Source organism: Primulina tabacum, chromosome 2 (genome assembly GCF_025594145.1).
Source record: "Primulina tabacum isolate GXHZ01 chromosome 2, ASM2559414v2, whole genome shotgun sequence".
Taxonomy (NCBI): Eukaryota; Viridiplantae; Streptophyta; class Magnoliopsida; order Lamiales; family Gesneriaceae; genus Primulina; species Primulina tabacum.
The window spans coordinates 52,491,416-52,518,158 of NC_134551.1; the positions used below are offsets into that span (position 1 = coordinate 52,491,416).

General features: G+C 35.7%; 3 protein-coding genes, 1 long non-coding RNA gene and 1 pseudogene across 8 annotated transcripts; 2 read left to right on the forward strand and 3 right to left on the reverse strand.

Moving 5' to 3' along the window:
* Nucleotides 1-159: 159 nt before the first annotated feature.
* On the reverse strand, nt 160-1,019 carry LOC142538061 (protein MKS1-like). Its single transcript, XM_075643504.1, has one exon. It carries the CDS (start codon nt 874-876, stop codon nt 205-207), a length of 672 nt encoding a protein of 223 aa, XP_075499619.1. The 5' UTR covers nt 877-1,019; the 3' UTR covers nt 160-204.
* Nucleotides 1,020-3,465: 2,446 nt separating this feature from the next.
* On the forward strand, nt 3,466-5,609 carry LOC142538062 (uncharacterized). Its single transcript, XM_075643505.1, has 6 exons — nt 3,466-3,597; nt 3,685-3,739; nt 4,179-4,229; nt 4,683-4,762; nt 4,841-4,918; nt 5,236-5,609. Exons 1-6 carry the CDS (start codon nt 3,542-3,544, stop codon nt 5,372-5,374), a joined length of 459 nt encoding a protein of 152 aa, XP_075499620.1. The 5' UTR covers nt 3,466-3,541; the 3' UTR covers nt 5,375-5,609.
* A 4,288-nt stretch (nt 5,610-9,897) lies between these two features.
* On the forward strand, nt 9,898-13,600 carry LOC142536872 (UDP-glucuronate:xylan alpha-glucuronosyltransferase 1-like). 4 transcript variants are annotated; one of them, XM_075642262.1, is made up of 5 exons: nt 9,898-10,060; nt 10,224-10,301; nt 11,330-11,536; nt 11,625-12,253; nt 12,406-13,600. In XM_075642262.1, the coding sequence occupies exons 2-5, from the start codon at nt 10,282-10,284 to the stop codon at nt 13,431-13,433; spliced, it is 1,884 nt and encodes a 627-aa protein (XP_075498377.1). In that variant the 5' UTR covers nt 9,898-10,060; nt 10,224-10,281; the 3' UTR covers nt 13,434-13,600. The 4 variants fall into 4 exon arrangements, with proteins under 4 accessions (XP_075498377.1, XP_075498380.1, XP_075498378.1 ...); XM_075642265.1 differs by having other exon boundaries at nt 11,643-12,253; XM_075642263.1 differs by having other exon boundaries at nt 10,227-10,301.
* On the reverse strand, nt 12,369-17,996 carry LOC142536874 (uncharacterized). Of its 2 annotated transcripts, XR_012818473.1 has the most exons (4): nt 17,672-17,996; nt 13,326-13,401; nt 12,923-13,196; nt 12,369-12,592 (listed from the first exon to the last, which is right to left on the reverse strand). It is a non-coding gene; the product is annotated as an uncharacterized LOC142536874 (long non-coding RNA). The 2 variants fall into 2 exon arrangements; XR_012818475.1 differs by lacking the exon at nt 13,326-13,401.
* Nucleotides 17,997-18,742: 746 nt separating this feature from the next.
* LOC142536875 (putative pectinesterase/pectinesterase inhibitor 51) lies at nt 18,743-21,283 on the reverse strand (annotated as a pseudogene).
* Between the last annotated feature and the right edge of the window lie 5,460 nt (nt 21,284-26,743).

The following is a 26,743-nucleotide window of genomic DNA, read 5'->3' on the forward strand; positions in this document are numbered from 1 at the left end:
AACGTTTCAAGGTTGAATTTCTAACATGAATCAAACATGTTCCAAAATTAGTGTCAACACAGTCAGCAGTAGTATACATAAATGTTTCCTCGCCATTTTCAAACCCCATTTTGTCAACTTCCTCTCTCTAGAAAACTATGCTACAAATTATTGAGAATATAAAATAAAAATGTGAGTTGGAATAGTCAAAAAAATCCAGCACATCTAAAAGTCAAAGAATGGATTGAATGGATCACACCAAGATTGTGAGGGTGACATCGTTGGAGTTGAAAACAAAGTCGATGGACTAGGAATGAACATATTACTGTAACCCGTAAGGAATGGGTCTCCCGCCGTCGAGAAGAATCCCGGGGATATTGGTGGTAGAGTCGCCGGTGCGGGAGATAATATTCCGGGAACTCGATCCATTTCCACGTCTGTGCTTTCGAGAATGCTATCCATTATATCATCATTAACACTAGTACTGATGCTTTTATGGGAGATTTCTCTGTCTTTTGAGCAAGGGCTGGTTTTCTCTATGGAAGCGAGGTGGGCTGCTGGGGATAGGTCCCCAGCTCCTCCGCTGGATGTGGTGGCGGCCGAAGTATTCCCGGTTAAGCGTTGGACAAGGTTCATGAAGTCGCTGACGGTGGTGTGTATGACTTTTGGAGACACCGCGTAGATTATGAGCGGCTGCCTTTCTTCGACAGGCGGAGGTTCTTGCGGCGGCTGTTGGTGTGCTGGAGGAGGAACCGGTGGTTTTCTGATCTTGAAGGAGTCTTTGTTGACTTTGAGTGTGGCGGGACGAGGGCCCTGCAATTCCTTTCTGGGAGACGGCCTACTCGCTCCTCTCCCCCAGCCCCCGCCGTCGTCGGAGAATAACTCTGAAGGTTCCATGAATAAGAGCTTCGCTCTGCGCAAAATTACCAAAGCCGGATTGGATTATATAGAGAGAGAAAGAGAAGATGTGAAGGATTTTGCTTATTTGCTCTCGTCGGACAGCTTGATATTCCGCGAAGTTGCCCCTGCCCACTGCCTATAAAATACAAATACAAATTCTTTGAAAAAGTTCATATTATTACAACCGCAGCAGCAACTTCCTAAGCTATTTAAAAGTATTATTCTTTAAAAAAAATCACAAAATATTTCACTAAAACTTAGATATAATAAAGAAAACACATTGTTTTTATACGCCTTTTATTGTTTTAGACTGTAATTTAGAAAAATAATATACTATGTTAATGAGTTTATTAATTGGATATTGCTTCATGCCAAAGAAAGAAGACAATATAGGAAATGTTTGGCAGAGAAGACTAAATTTTTTTATTAATAATTAAGCTCTTAGCTCACAACTGTTGCTCAAATATATAATAAATTGAAATGTACGTGGAGAAGAAATCTTTATCCGAGCATATATAGCGGGTAGCGCCCTTATCAACCAACCATTTATCAGAGTTGTTCATCATATTTGTCTCAAAAATGACTATAGATAAATTAAGTTCAAAAAAATACAAAAAAACCGGCATTTCTTGAACTACATTGTCTTGATCTTCCCAATCATCATATATTATTAATGAAAACTTCTAATCTATTATAGGTTAAATTAAATATTGTTTTAAGATATGATGACGACATTTGAAGATAATAGACCAACCTTGATACATTAAAATATCGTCTTAATAATGAAACCTAATTATTAATTATGTTTCAAGATTTTTTTTCGCGGAGAGCAATCCAAATTCTAAAGTTTAAGGCTACGTTTGGTTGGAAGGATTAAATAAACTAATGATTAGTATGTAAATGATAAAGAAAATGATTGTGATAGAAATGTAATATATGATGTAAAATAGTATTATGTTTGGATATGATTTTTAAGTATGAGATAATTTTGAATTTTTTGATAAAATGACGAAATTGCCCTATTCTTTTTTTTTTCTTTACTCCGGCGACGGCCCGGTCCGGCGGTCGACGGTCGGCGGAAGGTCGGCGGTCGGCCGGAAGCAGCGGCTAACGGTGGTCGGCCGGAATCGGTTGGCGATGGTCGGACAGAATCGGCGGCGGGGGCGGAAGCGGCGGAGGTCGGCGGTTGCCGGAGGTCGACGGTTTCCGGCGGCGACGGTCGGCGGGCGGCGGTTGCTGGCGGCGGTGGGCGGTCGGTGGAAAGAAGTGGTGGGGAGTTTGGATTTAGGAGAAGGGTAGAATTGGAAAAATAAGATGGATTATGTTGGGTGCAATAATTGTCCCTACTTGGTAGAGCGATCGAACCGTGGTGCTTGAGGTGCTGTGCGGTTTAAAAGATTTGAGTTGCACCATTACCACTAGCTATAGCTTTTGGTAAAGCGGCAAGCGCTCGGTCCTACAGATTAAGAGTGGAATAAATAATCCTAGGGGGTGATGAGGTATTATTTTAACCTACCTAATATAACCTAATCATTTATAGGAGGGAATTGACCTGGTTAAATAAAAAACGTACCAAACAAGTGATTAGGTAGGTTTAAAAAAAATAAACCTACCTAGTCCTATCAATCAAACACTCCGTAATTATAAAAGATTCAGGTTGGTTGGCTTCTTGTCCTACTTCCTATATTCAATATGTACGATGATTCTTTTGTTATTTATTAATTACCGGGAAATCATATTTTAAAGTAATAAAATGATTTAATAAAATAATTTTTTACTATGTTTTCATTAAACCCAAAATATGCATGTTCTTTCCTCCTAATCTTTAGATAGATATCTACTTTTCATTTCCCATTTTGCTCTATCAAATTTATCCATTTTTTAATTTAAATAAAATGATATATAATGCATATCCCAAAAGACGTGAAATAAAACAAAACAATATATACATACTTTCGTATAATAAATTGTTGGTAGCATATTATGGGGGCTAAGTCTATATTACATTTTTTATATATTGAGTAGGTCTCTTGTGAGACACTCTCACGAATCTTTATCTGTGAGACTGGTCAACCCTACAGATATTCACAATAAAAAGTAATAATCTTAGCATAAAAAAGTAATATTTTTTTATGGATGACCCAAATAAGAGATCTGTATCACAAAATACGACTCATGAGACCATCTCACTCAATTTTTTGCTTTATATATTTTAACAAAACACGTTCAATTTATCATTGTATTAGAACATAGGAGCATCGACCGTCCTTTTTGTTTGGCACCCGATAGAATGTCTATGGATTAGCGCAAGAGTCACGAGTATAGAGCATCCTGAAAACGACTACCGTTGATCATTTCGTCTCATGAATATATATCTATAAAATATTATTCGAATTCCATATTGATTTTTTTGTTTGCGATCCTTTTTAAATTCCGCATATTTTGGACATAATATTTGCAAACCAATTTTTTAATAAATCTAAATCAAACTTAAAAAAATATTTCTAATTTGTCCATGCCCAGCTAAAATTGGACTGAATCATGGATCGTCAAAAACCCAAATTAATTACAGTGTAAAGCCCAAAGTGGCATTGCCCAAAATAATTAGCTTCGGTCTACTGGTTCTTCAATTTCCTCTATGCTGCTGTGTGAGTAAGCGAAAATGACGAAATTCAGGAAGCTCAATCGAGCCACTGGTCACAGAATGTCAATGCTTAGGTAATGATTTAATGTTTTTTTGTGAGGAAATTTCATTTTCTTTCTACCAATTTTTCAAAGGAAGGTGTTTATCTTGTAAGCACACAGGACAATGGTGTCGCAGTTAGTGAAGCACGAGCGCATAGAAACCATTGTTGCCAAGGTGATTGATCCACAGTTCATATGATTTTTTTTACTTTTTAAGTTTACGGTTTTATTGGGGTTTTAGTGTTGGGATGGAATGATCTGATCTTTTTACTCGGATTTGTAGTTGTTTACGCATGAAGTTTGGTCTTTGATTTTTGTTTTTGGAAAACTCTGGAGATTATTACTCTAGACTAGACCGAAAAGAATTGTTTAAATAAAAAGCATTTTCCTTGCGAGAGTGAGCTACGTTCATTCTATTGCATTCACTTGTTTTTTAAAGTCTTTGATTTTTAGGTTTGATGAAGCTTGGGTGTTTATGTCTATGCTCTGTTTGTTGAACAGTCTGCCAATAAACTTTTCGGGGTTAAAGTTAATTTATAGGTTTATTTTGGGTTTAACATTTTTCTGTGCTTAATCGTTCTCTCTTTTTCTTTGGTTTATTTCTTTGATTAGAGGCAAAAGAAGTCCGGAGGCTTGCAGATAACATGGTACAACTTGGAAAGGATGTATGAATTTTGTTAACTAATGTAAGAATATTTATGAAATGTATTATTCTACTCTTAAATTGATGAAGTTTTCCTTTTGAATTTCTAATCTTTCAGGAAGAATGCTTTTGCTTCCTCAGAAAGTGAAAATCACCTTCTAAATATTATTGGAGTTTAATTTAACCTTTTGAATCAGTGGCATAAAACTATAAAATACTCAGATTCATGTATTTCTGTGTCTTAAAACATTGTTCCGAAAAGATTACTGATCGTCTTTGACATTTATGGTGCACCTCGCAAGAAGCATTAAAAAGATTAAAATGTAATGTCTATCTCGATGTACAGTTCTACTTCTACGTTGGATTAAATGAAGAAGATTATCTCTTAAATTAATGGATTTCATAATGTGACGCTTACATCTCTGTAAGCTGTTTGGTTTCTTGATTTTTGATTTGCATGTCCCAATTATATCAGGGTACTCTCTGTGCTGCTAGGCGTGCTGCTGCCTTTGTGCGAGGGGATGATGTGATTCACAAGTTGGCTTATCGATACAAGTGAATGTCAAACCTGTAAATTTTTCATTGCTTTTAATCTGTGAATGTGATCATGAATTGAAAATTTCTCTACCACAGAGACAGAGCTGGGGGATACACCAGATTGCTGCGAACTGGAATTCGAGTTGGTGATGCTGCACCGATGGCCTATATTGAGTATGCTCTTTATGTTACATCTCTCAATCTTTATTGATTACCTTGGTCATATAATTATATTTGACAATGTCGTTTGGAAGCAGTGGTGTTTTTTCTTGCATCAAAAAATATTTTTTTTGAGATTTGATAAATACATAAATAGTGTGTGTGTGTGTGTGTCTGGAAGCTAAAAATGTATGTTTATGAGTGTTTTATATCAATTTAGTGGATTAAGAAGGGATTAAATTTTGGTGAAAATGCATTTAAAACACTTGTTTCCGAGCAGGGTCAATGCGTATTCTCGCTCTGTTTGGTAACACAATTTTCTCATTTGGAAGGTTTATAGATAGAGAAAATGAACTGCGACAATCCAAGCCACCAAACCCACAGCCACCGGAGAGAGCTCCCCTGGATCCATGGACAAGATCTCGGCTCACCCTGCAAACTGCCCAAAGACGAGAAGACTTCCGAGTCTGAGAATTGAGTGTTATTTTTAAATGTAATGGCACATTTTGGTGGTTATGATAAAACTAGGTTTCAATTTAACCAGACCACATCTTATTTGCCAGTTGCAAGAAGCAACTATTGTTATTTCTCATGCATTTTGGCAGTGTAAAATCAATTTGAGTTGCCAATCGTGTTTCTATTGTAGCTTATAGGCCAGGAGCAAATAAACATGACTCTTGAATGCACCTGGCTTCTTCGCATATATAAATATTGTTATGAAACTAAGCCTTTCACACACTTAAGAGTTCCCGTAGACACCCAAGAATTATCAGAATAAAGAATCAAAGATCAAGTGCAAAGAACATATATCAAATCATAAAGCAAGAGAGCACAAGGATTTATAGTGGTTCGGCTTAAATCGCCTACATCCACTTTGAACTCGGAGCAAAGTATTATTGATGAACACCGAAAGATAATCTCCAGAAGTACAGAGATGAAGCAAGGAAGAAGAAGGAGATTCCTAACCGATTTCCTCGGCCGTTTATACAAAGAATTAAATCTAATACCCGGCCCACTACTCCAATTAGCCCAGCCCATTAACTTTTATCCTAACAGGCCTATATCTCCTACTCCTTAATCCATGAGCATAACTAATTCTTTCTTCATCACTCGGCGTTGGGAAATACTGATCAAAGCTCAACAAATATAAATTGCAACACATCTCGCGACTTTTATTCTTGGATCGATCTATTCTTCGTCCAGCGACATTGGGTAATTTTATTATCTTTAAATCATGTGAAACTAGGTGTGTCACTCGGTGTGGTAGAGTATTTTGTGGATTGTGAAGAGTGTATTGACTATGGATTATGTCAGCAAGCTAAGTCCGACTGATCATGTTTCCGGCCTTCCATAACAGGGGCGGGTCTAGAAATTTTCTAGGTCGGCTTAAGCGACTAAGCACGATTGTGAATAAGTTTTGTTTCATTCGAGTTAAATGACCGTGTCTATCTTTTTTACCATTTATCCACTGTTACAATTCTGTTCCAGGTAAAGTTTCATAGAAGAGGAACACCTAGCAGTATGTGTATGTGTATGTGTATGTGTATGTATATGTGTATGTGTATGTGTATGTGTGTGTGTGTGTATGTGCATTAATTTTGAAAACTGTACCCAACTTTCTTGAAGTGGTTGCTAAACTAACTTGAGCAAACTTTGTAGACTTGTGAGTTGGAATGCCCACCAATAACTATTTTCCTAATTGATAAATACAGTGTCCAATGATAGAAAAAAGTTGCATATATATATATATATATATATAATGTATGTCTTTGTAACATACTTAACCACCAAATATTAAACGATACCAAACCTTCCAAAATGAAGATTCGCTCAACAAATATCGAGTAAATCCCACAAAAAATAAAATAAAGACATAATCTGACCACCAGGCATAGGAAGAGTATCGATGTCTCAAAAGAGTACATTAACTTAGCCTTGAATACAAAGTATATACAGTATCATAAATGTATTTTAATATACGACTACATTTCATTTTATGGTATTATCTGAAACGAAAGGCTGCCGGGTTTAACCTTATTTCGCAAGATTGTCGGGCATACATTTATTGCAAAGGAAAGCAAACACATTTCACTCGCATAATTTTTTTTAGTTGCCCGGCCACGTTTGCGTGTGTGTGTGTACAAAAGTCCGCATATTATTGCATAATTATCTTCGTACTAACTTTTTAAAGGAAACATTGTTTGACACTGGAGGTGAACCTTAAACATTCGATTTATATAATGATATAAAATTGCCCGACAACTAATGATTTATCTGACGTCTAGTCAAGTATTTAGGTTCGAGATCTAATCATAAATATTATTGTTAAGATTGAAACTTGGACCTAACTCAACTCCAAAATCTAGCTCAACGGGGAAGATTGTCCAAATCCATATATACAACTCTCGGGTTATTTATCCAACCGATGTGAGACAATCAACAATTATGATACAAAACCCGCATGTAACCGGACATGAACTAAACTAAGTAACATATTCTACAATGCACTAAAAAAATCAGTAGAAAAACTCAGATATATTAAACTTCAAATACAAGAACACACGGATTCATTTGATACTATAACATTTTCAAGATTGACCCTTTTTCTTTTCTTTCCTTCTTTCTTTCTTTCTTTCTTTATTATTATTATTATTGTTATTATTATTTTTTTAAAATTAAAAAATCAATCTCGTCGTCACACGATATATATTTAATTAAAGAAAAAGGTTTCCAGGCTGGATATTTAGCGATTGGTGCAAGGCTTAAGTCGGACAAGGATGTGCCACCTTCCATGGATAAGTTGTTGTGATGCCATGTGTAAATACTTTCCATCTGTCTGTAAAAGTTTGATTTGATTTATTACAGACTTCCACGAATTAAAAATGAGACCAAATTTTGTTGATAATTATAAGATAATACCCCATGTGTAAGAATTAGATAGATTATAGGAAATTTAAATAAAAATGGAATTGACCAAAACCGACCAATACAAGTAGTACTCATAATTACGACGCACACAGCTTCGTGGAAAGTTCAAGTTGAGCTTCTAATTTGGCTTGCAATAGTTTAAATAATATGTTATGTTTTTATTGCTTTTTGTAAATTATGGGTAATCCATATTGTGAATTTTTAATTAGATGTTATTATATTAATACTCTCTTTTTGTACAAATTTTAAAAATAAGTTTTACAGAAAAAATTAAGATTTATTTTTATTTAATGATTGTTTTAAAACGATATAAAAACTTGTTTAAAATAATTAATATATTTAATGAATATGAGTAATTTATTAAAATAATAGGTATGGGACATATGAAAAAAATGCGATCTTTATATTTGAGATGAGAAGTATTCTGATTTGACTAGATATTAGTAGTTCCACATTTAGATGTCACCGATTGAGATTCTATAATCAGAAATAATATCAAATTAAGTATTTTTAGAGCGAGAATTATTTATTTGGTAATTATTTTAAATGTCAACAAATTTGCATGAATCAGCAGCAATTAGGTGGATATATACCCCGTCTCACCTCAATCAAGAAGGGGCATGATGCACTTGATTACATCACATTAATATAATATTATCGAGCGCTTGTTGCTTGACCAAAAGCTCTAGCGGGTGGAATCAGTGCAACTCAAAATTTTTAAACCGTACAGTAGTTCAAGAACCACTGTTCGATCGCTCTTTCAGCGGGAATAATTATTGTACCCAACAATATTTAAACCATTTTTTTCTTAATTACAATTACAATAAATATTTGAAATTTGAGTAGTCATTTAGATTTAGAATAATAAAAAATAAAAATTTGGCTCTGGAAGATTAATTGACCAACAGCTCTTGAGTTGATTACTGATTAACACTTTTTCACAAGTAAATGATTATAATATGAAGCATTTAATTACAAGAAATCAATTCTTACTTGCTAATTATCATTAATTAATATAATTAATTAGCTACTATATGGTCAAAATCAGAGTTTATTGAGAAATCATTATTTGAATGCAAATATATCACTTCATTTGGTAAGAAAGATATCACATATTAATCATTAATCAAATCACACCTCATTTTGGAACCACAGTAATCATTATCTTAACACATTGTTTTCATTAACCTAATCCACCTACTCTTCCTCTTTATTTATATTTATTTATAATTATATATATATATATATTTATTATATATTTATCAAAAAATTTTAAAAAAATTATTTGGATTATTTTATTATTTATGTATCATTAATCAGTCAAGTAGTTGTTATTATTGTAATCAGAGAATATGCAAAAGATAGGTCTGAAATGTTCGAATTCAACAAACTCAACTAAAATACCAGCTTACTTTGACTTTGTGATTATTTTACTCAATAATTCAACGTTATGATTTCTAATTCATTTTGTGTTTTTTATTAAGTTTTATTTGAGTCAGTCTCATAGATTTGTATTTGTTAGACGAGTTAACCTTGCTCATTTTTACAATAAAAAGTAATAATTTTGGCATAAAAAGTAATATTTTTTCATGATTGATGCAAATAGAATATTTGTCACACAAAATTGACCCATGAGACCGACTTACGTGAGTTTTTGTGTTTTTTTTCATATAACTTTTTTGACTAATATTAGGATTGTGTGCCTAATGGAACTAGCTAGTACATCTTGTTAAGGATAGACACAAAAGAACCTATATATTATTGTTATACACTTCCAATTAAAACCTCTTGAAGTCGTAAAGTTTTCAACAAATTTGCTGTATTTTGAAGCATATATACACACACACATATATATATATATATAGAATATAAACACACACATACACCCACAAAATAAATGTGCTCACTCAAGAGGAAAGTGAAGATATATATACTGATCCTCCTCTTAGTACAGAGAATATATTTTCTTGCCGATTTCAAAATATAATGTGTCTGTGTGTGTGTATACACCAAACATTTGTACGTATATTTCTTTGTACATAGAGTAGGTTTCAAGTGCAAGCTTCTCCTTTTTCCTATATTGAACCCTTGTCATGCTCTATCTTCAACCACTTTCTTCCCACCAGTTTTCAGAATTATTATTATATTTTGTAAACGCAAAACCCTTTCTCCCTCTCTCTTTTCAACCATCTTTTTAGTTCGATCACAAAACTAACCAGAGTTTCAAAGGTACGTGAAATCATTCTTATCTGTTAAGCATATGTAAATTATTTCATTTTAATCCATATTCTAGATTCTTGCTTATATTTATGTATATATTGATATGATATTTTGAATTTTTAGGCAATTTAACGCAAACCCCTTTAATTTTTTCCATCAAATATTGTGTCAGAAGGAAGATTTCATTACAGAAAATTGGAAGAAGAATGGTTTATTGTTTATGAAGTTCCATGGATGCAAGATTACGAATGTGAGTATACATAGCTTTCATTGCTTCCAGTTTTATTTATTATTATTTTTTAAAACAAAAACAACATAGAACGATCGATAATTCAGAAAAAAAAACTGATAAATGAAGAGAAGTGATTCCTGGAAATGCAAGAAAGTTTGAAATTCCGTCATCATAAACAGTTTGTCATTTTTATGTATGATCGTGTCTTAAAATTTAATCTTTGTGGTCGGATTTATTTTTATCATCTATTAATTTTGTTGGGATGGTGGACCATGGACGAATAAATCTGAATTAATGATTTGGGTTTGGAGAGAAAAGTAGTTTTAGGATCATATAATTTATGCAATTTAGACCCCTAATTTTAAAAGTCATATTGGAAGCATATTAATTGGAACTATTATAATTGGAAACATTATGGCCAATTCTTGTTACGTATTCTTTAGAGTAATAATAGAATAAGAAGTTGATTTTTTTTTTAGTTGGAGAAGGGTTTGTTACAATTGGTGATTTTTCCGACTTAAAAATTAGATTTTGGGACAACATAAGTTGTAATTAATATAATATATATTAAAGTAAAATTTAATATTGTAGAAAATATTTTCACATTAGGTCCGCACTGATATCTAGATTATTTTTCTACCTTATTTTTTGTGTGTGGACAAAAATATTCGTTTGGAGAAATGGATTAAATGAAACAATATTTCAAAATAATTTGTTGCTATTTGGAAACTGTTTCAAGAAGCCCACAGTAGATCGACGTAATTCTGCTTCAACTTGATCTTTTTTAGCCAAATATCTTAAATTGTCGGATGAGAGATTCGTCATCAACACTTCTAAACGAGTTCTAAGAGGAAAAACGAAAGAAAGAAATGACATATTAGCTAAAATTCCCACACTAAGCATTTTGAAGCATATTATTCTAGCAAGTGTAAAATTTAATTTGAATATATATTATCATATCGTTTACCTGCCAATGTTACTCGATCATATTAGCTAATGCATAATTGCCAGTTTACACCAACTATACTTGCATGCGTTTCTAACAGAGATGAACCATACAAAAGGAAGATACACAAAATCAAAATGACGAGAGCTGGAAATACTTTTCAATATTCAACCGCAGCAAAGTACACTAAATGGAAGTTAAACCCATTAAAATTCATCCTCGTTATCATCATTCTCGGTGCCTTGTTAACGATTATTTCTTTTCCAACCGTTTGTCAACACAACGGTTTATCGATGAATGTTTCTAGGTAAGTTGCTAGGTTGAAATCTTGTTATCAAGCAATCAAGAAACTGTAGTCTGGTCGCAATAGTGATAAACTGATTGATTAAATGCAGGCCACAATTTGTGAACAGGTGGATATCGGGAGTCTCAGACCCTCGATATGTATCATATTTAGATATCGAATGGGAAGACATACAACAAGCATTAAACAAGTTACCTGAAGATACCAAGATTCACAGGGTCGGCCTTCTGAACTTTGACGAGAATGAAATTCGTCAATGGAAACGAATCGTTCCCACGTCCCATCAAACCGTTTTGAATCTTGAATATGCTGAGAAAAATGTGACTTGGGACTCCTTGTACCCTGAGTGGATCGATGAAGAACAGGAAGATATAGTCCCTAGTTGTCCCACGTTCCCAAATCTTGAAGTTCCAAGGCAAAGACTCGATCTCATCGCTGTGAAACTTCCTTGTAGAAATGAAGGGAACTGGTCCAGAGATATTGCTAGACTTCACTTACAGATTTCAGCAGCTCGATTAGCAGCCTCTTATAAAGGAATTTACCCTGTGCACCTGCTTTTCGTGTCGTTTTGCTTCCCTATACCAAACTTGTTTCCCAGCAAGGATCTTTTAACACGTGAAGGTAACGCATGGTTATATAAACCAAACTTGGCTGCCATAAGAGAAAAACTTTGGCTCCCAATCGGATCTTGTGAGCTGGCACTTACTCTTGGAGCCATAGGTAAGTGCAGGTACACTTTCTATAGTTATTTCACTCCATCAAATAGAAGATACCTTTATAGAAACTCCACTTGAAATTCGTGTATTTAGAGTTCCGTACACGTACCAGTGTGAGTTTGTTATGAGGCTTGACTAATGCAATCATTTTAACAGATAGGGGTCACAGAGGGAAAAAGCAACGAGAAGCTTATGCTACAATCTTGCACTCTGCTCATGTTTATGTTTGTGGAGCCATAGCTGCAGCACAGAGTATCCAAATGGCGGGATCCACGAGGGACTTGGTGATTCTTGTCGATGAAACAATCAGTGACTACCACAGGAGTGGTCTCGAATTGGCAGGCTGGAAAGTCAGGACAATACAAAGAATAAGGAATCCAAAAGCTGAGAAAGATGCCTATAATGAATGGAATTACAGCAAGTTCAGATTATGGCAGCTAACAGATTATGACAAGATCATCTTCATTGATGCTGATTTGATAATCCTTCGAAACATTGATTTCTTGTTTGGGATGCCAGAGATTTCAGCAACAGGCAACAATGGCACACTTTTTAATTCCGGAGTAATGGTAATAGAACCTTCGAATAGCACATTCCAGCTATTGATGGACCATATAAATGAGATCGAATCTTACAACGGCGGAGACCAGGGATACTTGAACGAAATATTTACCTGGTGGCACCGGATACCAAAGCACATGAATTTCCTCAAAAATTTCTGGTTTGGTGACGATGATGCAGTAAAGCGGAAAAAGATCCATCTTTTCAAGGCGGAACCACCCATTCTTTATGTTCTACACTTCCTTGGAAACAAGCCATGGATGTGTTTCAGAGACTACGACTGCAATTGGAATGTGGATATATTACAAGAATTTGCCATTGATATTGCCCACAAGAGGTGGTGGAAATTGCATGATGCCATGCCCGAAAAACTGCAAGAATTCTGTCTGTTACCATCGAAACAAAAGGCACAGTTAGAGTGGGATAGAAGGCAAGCAGAAAGAGGAAATTACACAGATGGGCATTGGAAGATCAAAATAAAAGATAAGCGTATCAAGAGATGCATCGATCCGTACTGTGATTGGAAGGGTATGCTGAAGCATTGGGGGGAATCAAATTGGACAGACAGTGGATTCCCTGTACCTACACCAGCTGCATTTAAAACAAGAACTTCTAGTTTCTGATTTAACAATCTCGAGAAATGTGGTACAGTCAACAAGAGGCTTCTCCTTAGCCTTCATTTGTTTGTTCATTCATGATTCTTTTCATTACAGCGACAACTCAGGATTTACATACATGCAGAATCTTGAACACATTACATATTTTGTATATTTCATGAGGTTTTTCAGGATGAAGCTTCGACAATTTGACAGAGTTTATAACCTTATCAACATTGTTCATTTATTTTCTCGGTGGGTTTTATCCTGCCAAATGCATATCTTCCATGGTGACTGTCTACATAAATAAGGAATGTAACCTCAAAGGGATTCGAGGAACCAAAGATGAGCTCCTTTTGATAAGGACAAAGTATCTCTTCCCTTCAGGATGAGAAGAAACCAATACTAAACCATATAAACAGGGAATCACGAGATGAATAGTGAGTAGATCCGCCCCAGGCCTCAACACAGTTGCGATCCTAAATTGCTTTTGGAAGTTGAGAGACTCAGCCACTTATAATTCGAGTTTTTGTTTCTTTTTTGGGCATGTGACCTAGCCATGTTAGATGACTGCCTTGATAAAAGTGAAAAAAATTATTAATAACAGCCGTTTGCGAAATAATTTAGCACTTCAGAAATATTCGCCCTCAAAATACCCTTCAAAAGCCAAATTCCAACTGGTATTACTTCATTTCAAACACAAGCTCAGCACAGATTACACGTATTCTTTCAATCCAGCTAAATCAACTTACATGGCTACGAGAGCATTTTCAATGTTTCTGATTTGGTCCAGCTATCATAATTATGGTTTAGGAAATAAAAAATTGTACTCAAGAATCATTTACTTTCAGAAGTGAAACCAAAGCAACCATAATTGCCCTAAGAAAACAAGTTTGCCACGGATTCCTGTTGTCAAGAGAAATCATATGTTAAGAGGAAAATTCGAGATTGACTTTCTCCTGCGGAAGTAAAGATTAGGAAGAAAAAGAATCAAAGAACTCAAGAACTTCAAAAAGAAGAAGAGTGAAGATTGAAATTCAGTAGTTACAGCCTGTGTTTCTCTCCTGACTCCTCCCTTCCTTCCCTTCGACCTCTATCCTGTATGTAACAAACTACTTGTGACTACCCACTCAAGACTAACCGTGTATAAATACATGTATTCTTATTATTTAATGGTTCACATAATCCTCAAATTTCCTTGGTTGTCTTCTCGCTCTTCTGACTCTATTTTCTTGAGCATGCGTTAATGTTTTAATAATTTTGATTGAAAGGCCCATAAAATCGTTTACTTAACTTCGTGAAACCTTACCCTGTCAGGGAAATCTGTCTGTGAGGTTGAAGATGGATATAACACCATTGTCCCTCCTGAAATGATACTTCTCTTAATCAGCCTGTGACATCATATGGAACTGAGCTCGCTGTAAATTGTTGTTAAGAGACTCTGATAACATGTCTCTGTCCACCAAACAATGGCTAACAGATTCCAAAGACGATGAACTAAGGGACTCTGATAACATGTCTCTGTCCATCAAAAAATGGTTAACAGCTTACAAAGATGATGAACCTGAAATATAAGTGGGTAACATTGTGGTGGTTTGCCAAATACTGCTTGAAAAGGGGTCATCAAAATCGCATAATGATAGCTAGTATTCAAAAAAACTCCACCCTCACAAGATACTTAGACCATTTAGTAGGTCTATCCATCACAAATCCTCGAAGATACTTAATCAACACATCGATTAAGGACCTCAGTTTGCCCATCCGATTGAGGATGGTATACACTCGACATATGTAAAGATATGCCACTGTTTTTAAAAAATTTCTCGCCAAAACTTGCTTACAAAAAATTGGACCTCGATCCGATATAATCATCTTTGGAAATGAGTGGTGTTTCACAACAATCTCTGTGAAAAGAGCTGCTACTGTCAAGGCTGTAAATCCATCCTTTTAAGGCACCAAAATGAGCATATTTGGATAAACGATCATGATAAGTAATGGAGAACTCACTTTGACAATAAATCATCTGCTTCATTAATGAAAACATATAGAATTAATCACAAAGTTATTACACCTTATTATCTTAAAACAAATGGATAAGTCGAACTAGTCAACATGGAGATAAAACAAATTGGATTAGGAAGTACTGTTAAGGAAATTATTTATTTTATTTTTTATGTCAAAAATTTTATATGAGTTTTTTAAACAAAATGGAGAGGGAGGAACAAGGTTGCAAATGGCGGGAGGCGGTGGCGGGGCGGTCGGTGACCGCCTACCGCCTCGGCCGCCTAGGTAGTGCCTAGGCGGTTGAATTTTTTTAATTATTTTTTTGTAGATAATCATAGATAATCATGCAATATAATCACAAATAGTCATCATTTTTATGTAAAATGTGCAATTAAATAATGTTAAACACAAAATATAATATCATCTATATAATGTGCAATTAATAAAATGCGGCGGGCAGCAGATTGTGTGTGGTGGTTGAGACTTGAGAGTTTAGAGTGAAAACCTAAAATAAAATAAAGAAAGTGAGGTATGTTAAGGTTTTGATATTTAAAATTAGTTAACTTTGACTAGGTTTTTAAAATTGCTGACTTCGTTTTTAAAATTGTTAACTACAACTTAAAAATCTTGACTGACTCGCCCGCCTGCTCGCCGCCTCGCCCGCCTAGTCGCCACCTTGCCCCTCCTCGACCCGCCTGCTCGTCGCCTCAAGCCGCCTCGACCCGCCTCAAACCGCCTCGACCCACCTCCCCAACGCCGTATAGCTTGGGCCGCCTAAAACACCCGCCTCATGCATAGGCGGTGCGGTCGAGGGCCGCCTACCGCCTAGGCGGCCTCCTTGACCACCATTTAGAACACTGGGGAGCAACTTAATTTTTATTTTTATGTGCAAAATCAGGCTACAAAATTTTTCATGAGGTGTATTACACTTTGGTTGTCTAAGTGAACCACCATATCTTCTTGATCAATTCCCAACTCCTTGATAGTTCATTGTAATCAGATTACTTCCTTTACGGCTTCAGTTGCAGCCATGTATTCAACCTCCGTAGTCATTCATGTGCTTCCTAAGGTCTTTTCCCTTCTTCCGCATGGATTGTATATATTGACTTCTTCCAATATAATCTCTTTGCAAAAGATTTATCGAGATATAGACTCTCCAATTTCTTCCACAGGGCCAGAGCACATATTTCTCCAATGACCTCTCGAAGGACTTCATCGCCTAATGGTAACAAGATTGCAATATGTGCCTTTGAGTCATTTTCCGCAATCTTCTACTTGTCTGTAATGGCTTCGCATTGATCGTATCTGGTAATCCATTATGCAGCAAGAGAGAGGGCTTTCATCTTGATTCCTCCACTGGCTCAAATCGTTGGTGCCCGTAAATTTGTGAAGATCGAATTTCTATGTTGCCGTCATCAAAGAACCTGACTTCTTGTACAACTTGTTGCATAAATTCAATCAAGATTGATTCTTTGACCCGGTAAATTTTCATCACACAAGTGATCTAAACTTCAATGAATGATTTTTCAATGATAACCAAGTATGACTTAGAGAGCAAATGAAAAGAAAATTGACACGAGATCTGACGTGGTTCAGTTCTTTTGAACCTACTCTGTGGCAGCCAACAGCGAGCAAGGATTTTCCAGTATGAAGAATGAATGATAGTGTACAAATCATCTAGCTTTCTAGTATTTATTTTGATCACTAAGTGGCAGTTCTAAGTTCTAACTCCTAACCGCCTTGGCTATGCTATATAAATATCAAAGCCAAGTGCATTGTAACCAACTAGATTCCTTCGTACTGCTCTCCTTATCAATAGTGCTTTTAGAATCCATATACAGAGCCACAATTTAACAAATAATATATGCGATGAATGGTTCTGTGTGTTCTCTACAAGAAGATGTAGCATACATTCACAAAATAATAAAGATCCAACGGCCATTCAATTAGAATGGGAGCAATTGAGATCATTGATTGAAATAACCATTCTCAAATTAAACCAAAAATCGGACATTAACAGGGTAATTAAAATTATTAACTATTAATCCATAAAAATCATTTATCAATGTACATTCTTAAACGTAATACAGGGAGGCATAACTGGTTCAAATTTAAGGTTTTTTCGACTATTGACGAAGTTTATCAATATTCTGGCAGAAAAACGTGATACACATTTATGGAACAGTCGAATCGGATAAAAGATCCAATAACTATGAAATTTGACGAAGTGAACGGAGCGAGAAAAGAGGGAGTGGTTGCACCTCTCGTCTGAAGATGGTTTCTGGGACATGAATTGTTGACAATTTTTATCAATCTTCACAAGAAACAACTCGATTACACAATCAAAATCGAGTGAAACAAAAAGACGTGAGGAGCAATGAACTTTGCGGGTGTGTGTAGCGCAAGAAAAGAGGGAGCCGCCGTGTACCCTCGAATCCGTGATTAATCGGCGAAACAAAGTATTTACGCAATTAAAATCTTCTAGATTTCACTTCTCTTTGCGTCGTTTGATTTCTCTCCATCAAAATCAAACGAGGCGAAGAAGTGAAATCTTGAAGTGTGAATAGACGAAGGAAACGGTCATATTCGGCGCGTTCTAATTAAGGCAATATTGGGCCTAAATTTATTTATTGAAGAATATAAAATATTTGTGTGATAAATTATTTGACCGATATGTTATTGATGAATCATATGCATTATTAAATAAGGTGAAAACTATAGTAAATAAATAATATTATTTTAATAAAATCGAAAGATCTTGTGCAAAAGATCAAATTTAAACTTCAAACATTGGACCATTTTGATACCTAAAAAAGATTCATAATCTTCTTAATTAATACAAAAGTTCATATGAGATCGTCTCAAATATCAATTTTATGAAACATATATCGTATCTGACTCGATTAATGAAAAATATTAGCATTTATGTCAAACATATTATTTTTTTAATCTAAATGTGGTCGACTAATATCATGAATATAGAGATAGGAGAATGTCTTAACAGGAGACCTACTCATTAATTAATCACTAACATAAAATACAAGTACTATATGAATTTTTTATATAAAAAAATAATATATAAAAATTAGTTTTTTTAGTAAATTGATATAATATAACTGTATGAAAATCAAAAAATTTAGTGGAGTGGTGTTGCAATGCAAAGGTGGCATCATGCACATAGTGGAAATCATGCAGTGCAACAACAGATACTAAAGGTGATGTAAATGCTAAATTCAAATTGTTTTCCATGATTTAAAAAATGAAATTCACATTCACTATTTTAAAAAATGTTTTTGACCATTAATTTTATTATTATATTATAAAGGAGAAAATGATTGAAACAATATGTGCATGAAATATCTTTCCCGTATCATATTTCCTCCACTTTCTCAATAAATCCGACATCCGAGGTTTGAATGTGAATCAAAACAATATGTGCATACTTTTTACTTCAACTGGGCATGAAAACACATCATAGTTAATTAATCCATTTAACGATGCCTAGTTACTTCTAATTCCAAGTTCATAAAAAAGATGTAGGAATCCACTGGTCGCCCTGAATGAAATTTTGAACCGAGTACGAATCGACATGTTCTGCGGGAATCAGACTACTCCACGAAACTCGTTTAGACGTATCTGATCCGAGCCCCGAATTCGCAAACTCGCCATAGTATAATGTTTTCAATGCAAAGTCGCCACTCCAAGGCATCCACCCATCCGGTCTAATAAGAGCCTCTAATGTGCATCGAAGAAAAACCGCCCTGGAATACTCCTTCCATGGCCTTCCGAGGAAATTCTTGTGCACACTCGGCTTACTGTGATACAAAGCCATGTATGCATCCGTACCGTTGATCAAGCAATTTTGGAAAACGAAGCCGGTTGATTGGGCGGGGTCGATTCTTCCATGGGCTGTCACAGCATTGTTCTCACCCTTTTCGGGTCTGAGTTGTCGAGGGGCGACCAGGATGGTGCAATTTTGGAAGAAAGATGCTGATTTTCCGAATATGAAGTCCACATTGCCTTGGATTCGGCATGATTTGTAGTACTGGCGAAGCGAGTGAGCGTATAGGGTGGTCTTGATTGCCGATGAATTCACAATTTTCGAGGATGGACAAATCGCTGTCTGATCGGAAAGCTACCGCTTGATGAGCATCAGGGCCCGCTGTATTTTGTATTGTGAGGCCTGTAGCCATGAATCCATCGCCAACTACTCCTGTTCAGTGTGTTCCCATGTTATTGAACGGCCAATCAAGTAAAAACAAATTACACCCTCTTTACATTTCCTCACTCGATCAATAGTTTAATTCAAAACCGCATTTCACAATAAAAATTCGAGCATTATGTCATACACCAACTAATGAATTCATGCCCCCCACCATCTAAATATTAAATGCTACATGATCAACCATATCACACAGAAATGCAATGAATATTCTTGCTTCCACTATAAAATTCCGAAAGATTTTGCAAGAATATAGCTTTCAGCGGTGGACTTACCAACTGTGGCGGAGTTGTAGGTGGACACCCCTAGCTGGCCCACGTTCATGGAACCTGTGATTACTGTTTTGCCCATGCCATCACCCAAGAAAACAACATTCTTTTTCTCCAATGGTACCCGAACCGTCTCCTCATAAACCCCGGTCTTGATCCATATAACAAACCGCTTATGCGACCCGGCGCTATCCGGGGCTGCATTCACCGCATCCTGCACCAAGTTGTAATCGCACGCGTCGCTGTCCTTGCAGACAGTAACGTCCGCCTTGAGATCAGACGGCACTCCACCGGCCACCTTGGGTCCTGATGAATCTGATCTAGGTTCCCAGAATCCGTCGCGCTCGGTCTTGGGTGGGGCCCAAGACCCGATTTTGTCGCCGAAAACATCATAATTCCACATCATGCCCAGCGCATTGCTAGTGGACAAGATCAGAGAAGAATTGAAGAACGCCATGGTACTACCCACCGAGAACGTGTCATTCACGTACTTGAGCGCCGACCAGCAGTCGTAATGGTACACCAACGCCGAGCTCATCCATGCGCGGGCGTCCTTGATCTTTCCCCGCGGCAGAGCTTCGCCCGCCAGATTCATCCTGTATTCTGAGTAACGCAGCAGCTCCAGACACGTTTTGGCGGCATTGGACCGGTTCTGGTTATCCGAGGACCCGTCCAGGATATTCTGGACCATGCCCCGACCTATTTCGAGATATCGCGAGGTGACCCACATGGCGGATTGGATTACCTGCGAGATGGTGGCATTCGGGGTCACGTTATTTGACTGGGACAGCCAGGATTCACATGTTGGGGGACCACGTGAAGCCTTGCAGGCCTCGTGAACTACATTGTCAGACCGTGAGCTGTCGGCGTGAGGCGTGGGAGACGATGGCTTCCGGATGTGGTGGTTGTGGTGGCGGGCGGAGGAGAGGGAGAAGAATAGAAAGAGTATCAGAATTGTGAAAGCAAGAAGCGCCGCCATTGTAATGAAGAAGAATTTCAAATTCTGAAATTTTCTAGAATTGTTTTTGACGGGGTTTGATATGGGTGGAGGTGGGGATTTTATAGGTTTTCGGTGCTGCATCGCTTTCAATTAGGCCGAGATTCTATAAAAGAAGATGTCGACAAAATCGTCCCAAATCAAGAAACATACAAATCCACTGATATCTTTATCGATAGATTACGGGCATTAATTGTTGATTTAAGAAGCAAATGGACATATAATTTAACAAAAAATGGTGTGATTGATTTGGAGGGTAGCGATTAGAAAAAGGAATTGGTTGGAAGTGGAGTCACGGGTTTGGAAAAAGTCTGCTGGAAGGAGTGGCCACCGAGAGAATGGGAAGTGAAAGTGGGGGGCGGTGCAAATCTACGAGTGATGGAGTGGGAGAAAAATTAAGAGGTGGGTTTTGTATGTGCAATTTGGTTGGCTGGTGCTGCTAATCAGGTGGGGTTTAGATTTGCAGAGAAAAATACATGGAAAGACTTCACCTAGCAACGAATGTGATAGAATATGAGGTGAACAAAGAAGGAAGATCCGTGTGAGGGCCGACGACATATAGTCCAAGTTTCGGACGAGATGTAATTCGAAACTTTGTCGTAAATTTGTACTAAAATGATTTCAAAACCTCGCCGCTAAATTACCTACTTTACAACTTAATACAGAGTGGTAAACTGTGAACAAGTAATCCTACCTAAATAAAGAAATCACATATATGACTATTAATCGGATTTTCTGAGTTATATCTGCATCTATGGAGTTTTTCCTGGAGGGTTATATTGAATAATTGAGATTTATATTTTAAGAATTCGAAAAATCTATTATGTAATCTGTAAAACAGTATTGTATGTCTTGGACAAGGTTTCTGGGTTGAAAAAGAACAAAAAAAGACTAGCCCAATTCAAATTTTAAACTAAAAGGGCTTCCTGGTTTCTTCTCTTTTTCGATGATCGAAATTGGAAATGGATGGGTTGGACTGTTGAATTCGATCAAAATTGGTAACGGACACGGGTCGACCCTCCCTACTCGCATACAGACACAGTAGTACTTCACTGTGGATTTATTATTTACTGAATTCAGCTAGCTGACCTTGATTTTGTTTTTTTGGGACAGATATTAATAGATTGAAATAATGTGTTTGTAAATTAAAGTAATCTATGTGATATAAGCCTGTTTATTTTTTTGATATTAAGATATTAAAGTAAATATTATTAAAAACGAATCGAAAATTATTCTCTTTTAATTAAATTAATGATCTCCAACGATTGATGTGATGTGAATTGATATTCCCCGATATCGCGGGATCGATTCTCGCGTGTAGCATATTCCTCACTGAAATATTACGGGGGTATGCTTTGTGGTCAGTGTCCGTTGTTTTCTCTCTCGGGTCCCTGCTTACTTGTGTATATTTTTCGCTTTATCTTTTCGTCCGGGTCAAAGGATCTATGACTCATACTGAGAGCTTATCGATATAGGTTAACCTAAACCTTTTTAAATATTATTATATTTAGTATCAACATGATGAGATCATCTAGCAATCGCCCATATTGCTAAATAAACAAACGACACCAAACAAAAAAGGTGACGTAATTAGTCATTGCATGCATGTCCCACGAAAAGTACCATTACTTCTCAGGCTTTTGAGGTGGTATGCATTTCTGTATTTCATCAAAATCCCAGGCGTACCCATACGTGATGCATTATTATCGGGTGGTATGCATTTCTGTATTTCATCAAAATCCCAGGCGTATCCATGCGTGATGCATTATTATCGGGTGGTATGCATTTCTGTATTTCATCAAAATCCCAGGCGTACCCATGCGTGATGCATTATTATCGGGTGGTATGCATTTCTGTATTTCATCAAAATCCCAGGCGTACCCATGCGTGATGCATTATTATCGTTTGTATCTAAGTTCAGATTTTATCTTTTTCACTACAAAACGAAAATCATGAAAACACTCATCTGAGTTGACTTTTATTGGGTTTCAATCATCTATAAACATGTTTGGTGATTCGTCATCGTTTCGATGAAATAAGACACAGACTTAATCGTGACTAGTTAAGTAGTACAAAATTAAAATAGTTAGTCAAATGAAAAGAACTTGAATTCGAGATTTTGTTCTGAAAATTTACTTAGTAATAGGTACTTGACTTGAGTTTACTCGCATGTTAAATTAGGACAAGAAGTATGTATTTAAAACTATACGTAATTACGATGTTAAGTTTTTATTTAATGACTTATTTTGAGATGTGACAGTGAATTAAATTATATACCCTCTATATTAATGATTGATTATGGGCGACTCATGTCAGTGTCAACTTCATTTAAAATTTTTTATATATAATAAAAAATAATTATTATAAGAACTCTTCTTAGTGGATATATAAATACGTATTCATAGAGTTCTCGTTGGAAGGCAAAAACTTATGTGAGACGGTCTCACGGATCGTATTTTGTGAGACGGATCTCTTATTTGGGTCATCTATGAAAAAATATTACTTTTTATGCTAAGAGTATTACTTTTTATTGTGAATATCGGTAGAGTTGACCCGTCTCACAGATAAAGATTCGTGAGACCGCCTCAAGAGACCTACTCCTCGTGGAAAGAGTGCTAGAAAATGTACAAAGGGTTTGGAAAAATAAACTCTGGAGAAAACTTTTGGAATATGATCATATGTATAGTTGTCTTGAAAAGACGATAGCTTAGCCCTTCGATTAATTGTGCACTTTTTTTTCCCGAAGAATTGTCCCTTTCAAAATTGATCAATTTCCTTACGTTTGTTTCGTTTTATTTGAATAAGAGTAAAAATTTATTTTTTATTTTTAAAAGTAAGTGTAAATTCTCTCCAATTGTTTATGCTACCTACTTTATGGAGCACTCGACACATTATTGTCGCGTGGCAGAAAAATATAATGCTCCATACTCATATTTGTTTGACAGAAAAAATGTTATTTCTCGTTGATAAGATAAGTAATATCTTAAAAGGAAAATTACAAATTTCGTTCTGTTATTGGTCGAAATCTGCTTTTGTTTCACTATTTATATACGGATTTCTTATTTGGTCTCGAATGTTGACATATTTTGGTTTTTCGTCTTATAATTTATCAAAGTTTGATTTTTATGTAATTTTTTTACAGAAACCATCTGAAATGATTGAAATTGTTTATATTCAAACCGAAAGATTCTTAGGTGACATCATAATTGGCGGAAAATAGCGGATAAAAACAATAAATATTATAACAATGATGATGATAAAGATAATCACAAGCAAATACATCACACTTTTCAATCCAAATAATAATCTCATCGGTCATGAATCTTTGGCCTAATAGCAAGAGTGAGACCTCAAAATCCCTATGATCTTTGGATTAAATTCGAGAAATTGTAAATCTAATATGTGAATGTCACTTCATCGGTGTTCACATGTGTCCACCAATGAGAATACTCACCTACTCGTTTATTGAATGTGATGAAATATAAAAAATTGTACATCCAATAGTAAATGTCGCATCATCGATGCTCACATAAATATAAACGGTGAGTGCACAACATATGAAAACTGTATATTATATATATATATATATATATATATATATAAATTTTTGTTGTTATTTATTATTTATTATTTTTATTAATTATTGTTATAGTTTTATTAAAATAATTATTCAATTTCAATATAATAATTTATTACGGCGCCATATAAATGTACTCCGATGATAAATAATGGATTTTTATTAATTTAAGTGGTTTCTCACAAAAAAAAGACTAAAATAAGGAAATAATATAAGTCAATGCACGAAAACCAAATTAATTACTTTGACTAGTTATAGGACGAGAAGCCAAAATAGGTCAAGTTAGGATACCAATTTTTGAAATTTTTATGGACACTTGACTTCTACGCAAGTTGTCAACGAATAAACTTTGATGATTTCCGGCCAAAAATAACCAAAAAAAAAAAAAAATTAACTTAATGCGCTATAATCGGACTTTGACCAATTATAAGACGAAAAAACAAAACATGTCAACTTACGAGACTATTTTTCAATTTTCCCTAAAAGGTTTTCACAATTTGACGTGGATGGAAGTAATACAGGTAAAACCTAATTCCAAATTATGCAATGTCCTTGTAAATAACAACATAAGATTATTCCAATAGCGGATTAGATAGTTCTTTTCACAAAATGAAGAGGTTAATCTCGTGTATATATTTAACATTAATTTTGTCGTATTTAACACGAGTCTCTCTCGTCCCTCTTATACATTAATTGTGGCACATACTAATTGACACCATATGTATGATTTATTGTTGAAGGGAGGTTATTTTATAGTTTCATAATTTGATTTGGGTACGTATAAATGAGATCAAGACTTGGATTCCAAATAACACCAATATCAACTATTTTTAAAAAAGTATATTACACTGAGTAGGTCTCTTGTGAGAAGGTCTCACGAATCTTTATCTGTGAGACGTGTCGACCCTACCGATATTCACAATAAAAAAGTAATACTCTTAGCATAAAAAAGTAATACTTTTTCATAGATGACCCAAATAAGAGATCCGTCTCACACAAGTTTTTGCCTATTACAATTGTTTGTATAAGGACTCTAATTTAAAGTTATGAAATTAAATAACCCTATCCAAAAACGACCTTAATAATAACAATTTTTTTTTAAAAAAAAATACATTTTCCTCTCACACAACACAATTAAATTAAACTAACAAGCTTTGTTAAATGCTTTAAATAAAGCTTCCAAAAATTGCGGAAAACCTAATGAGCTGGTGCTGAAAGGTTGATTACTTGATAAACCACTTCCTTAATTTCTCTCTCGCCATCAATAATTATTTCCGAAGATTCATTACAAAATCTCATATCTTGTCTGGACAAATACCATTATTAGTTTATACAAACTTAAACATATCATTCAGTTTTATGGATTTCAGCCATCACGAGTTCACAGATCACGGTAATATTTGGGATCCATACAACCCAATTACAATGGAAAACCATATTCTTCATCACCCTTTTGATCTCACGCAGTGCCCTAATCATTCACCGATTCATCAGAACCTTCAAGAACCCTCAAATAATTCTTCATCAGGTCATTTACTAGCAGCTTCGTCCAAATTACACGAAGGGGCGAATTTTGAGCTCGGAGAAAGCCTACAAGAAGAAGAAGATCCAGAAGAAGAGCTAGGATCCATGAAAGAAATGATGTTTAAGGTTGCTGCGATGCAACCTGTGGAGGACATAGATCCAGCCACCATCCGCAGGCCTAAAAGGCGTAACGTAAGATTCAGCAACGACCCTCAAAGCGTCGCTGCAAGACATGCACCGCCGTGAGAGGATCAGTGAAAAGATGAGAATCTTGCAGAGGCTTGTACCTGGTGAGATGACAATGGACACTGCTTCGATGCTAGACGAAGCTGCAAAATACGTCAAGTTCTTGAAACGGCAAATCCGAATCTTTGGAGGTCAAAACCACCAGCAGCAGCCACCGTGCACAGAAGCCACCATCGCCACGCCATCAGCAGTACTCGACTTGTTGGCGCTAAACACAGTAGGAGGAGCATCCTCGTACTTGTTTGGAGGTAACAATAATGGCAGTGGGTTAGGTGGTGAATATCCTTCCATCTGTTCTAACCCTAATTAAGTAGATTCCTCAATAATTACATCAAGGGTTTGAAACCATTCCATGTGCTATAGCCATAAGTATTTTCCTCAATAATCACATTAAATTAAAAAAAAATACATCAAAAATTTGAGTGTGACTCATGTTTGTCTATCCGGGCGCGTTTGGTTCGGATGATTAGCCGGGATAGATTATTTTATCCTACTTAG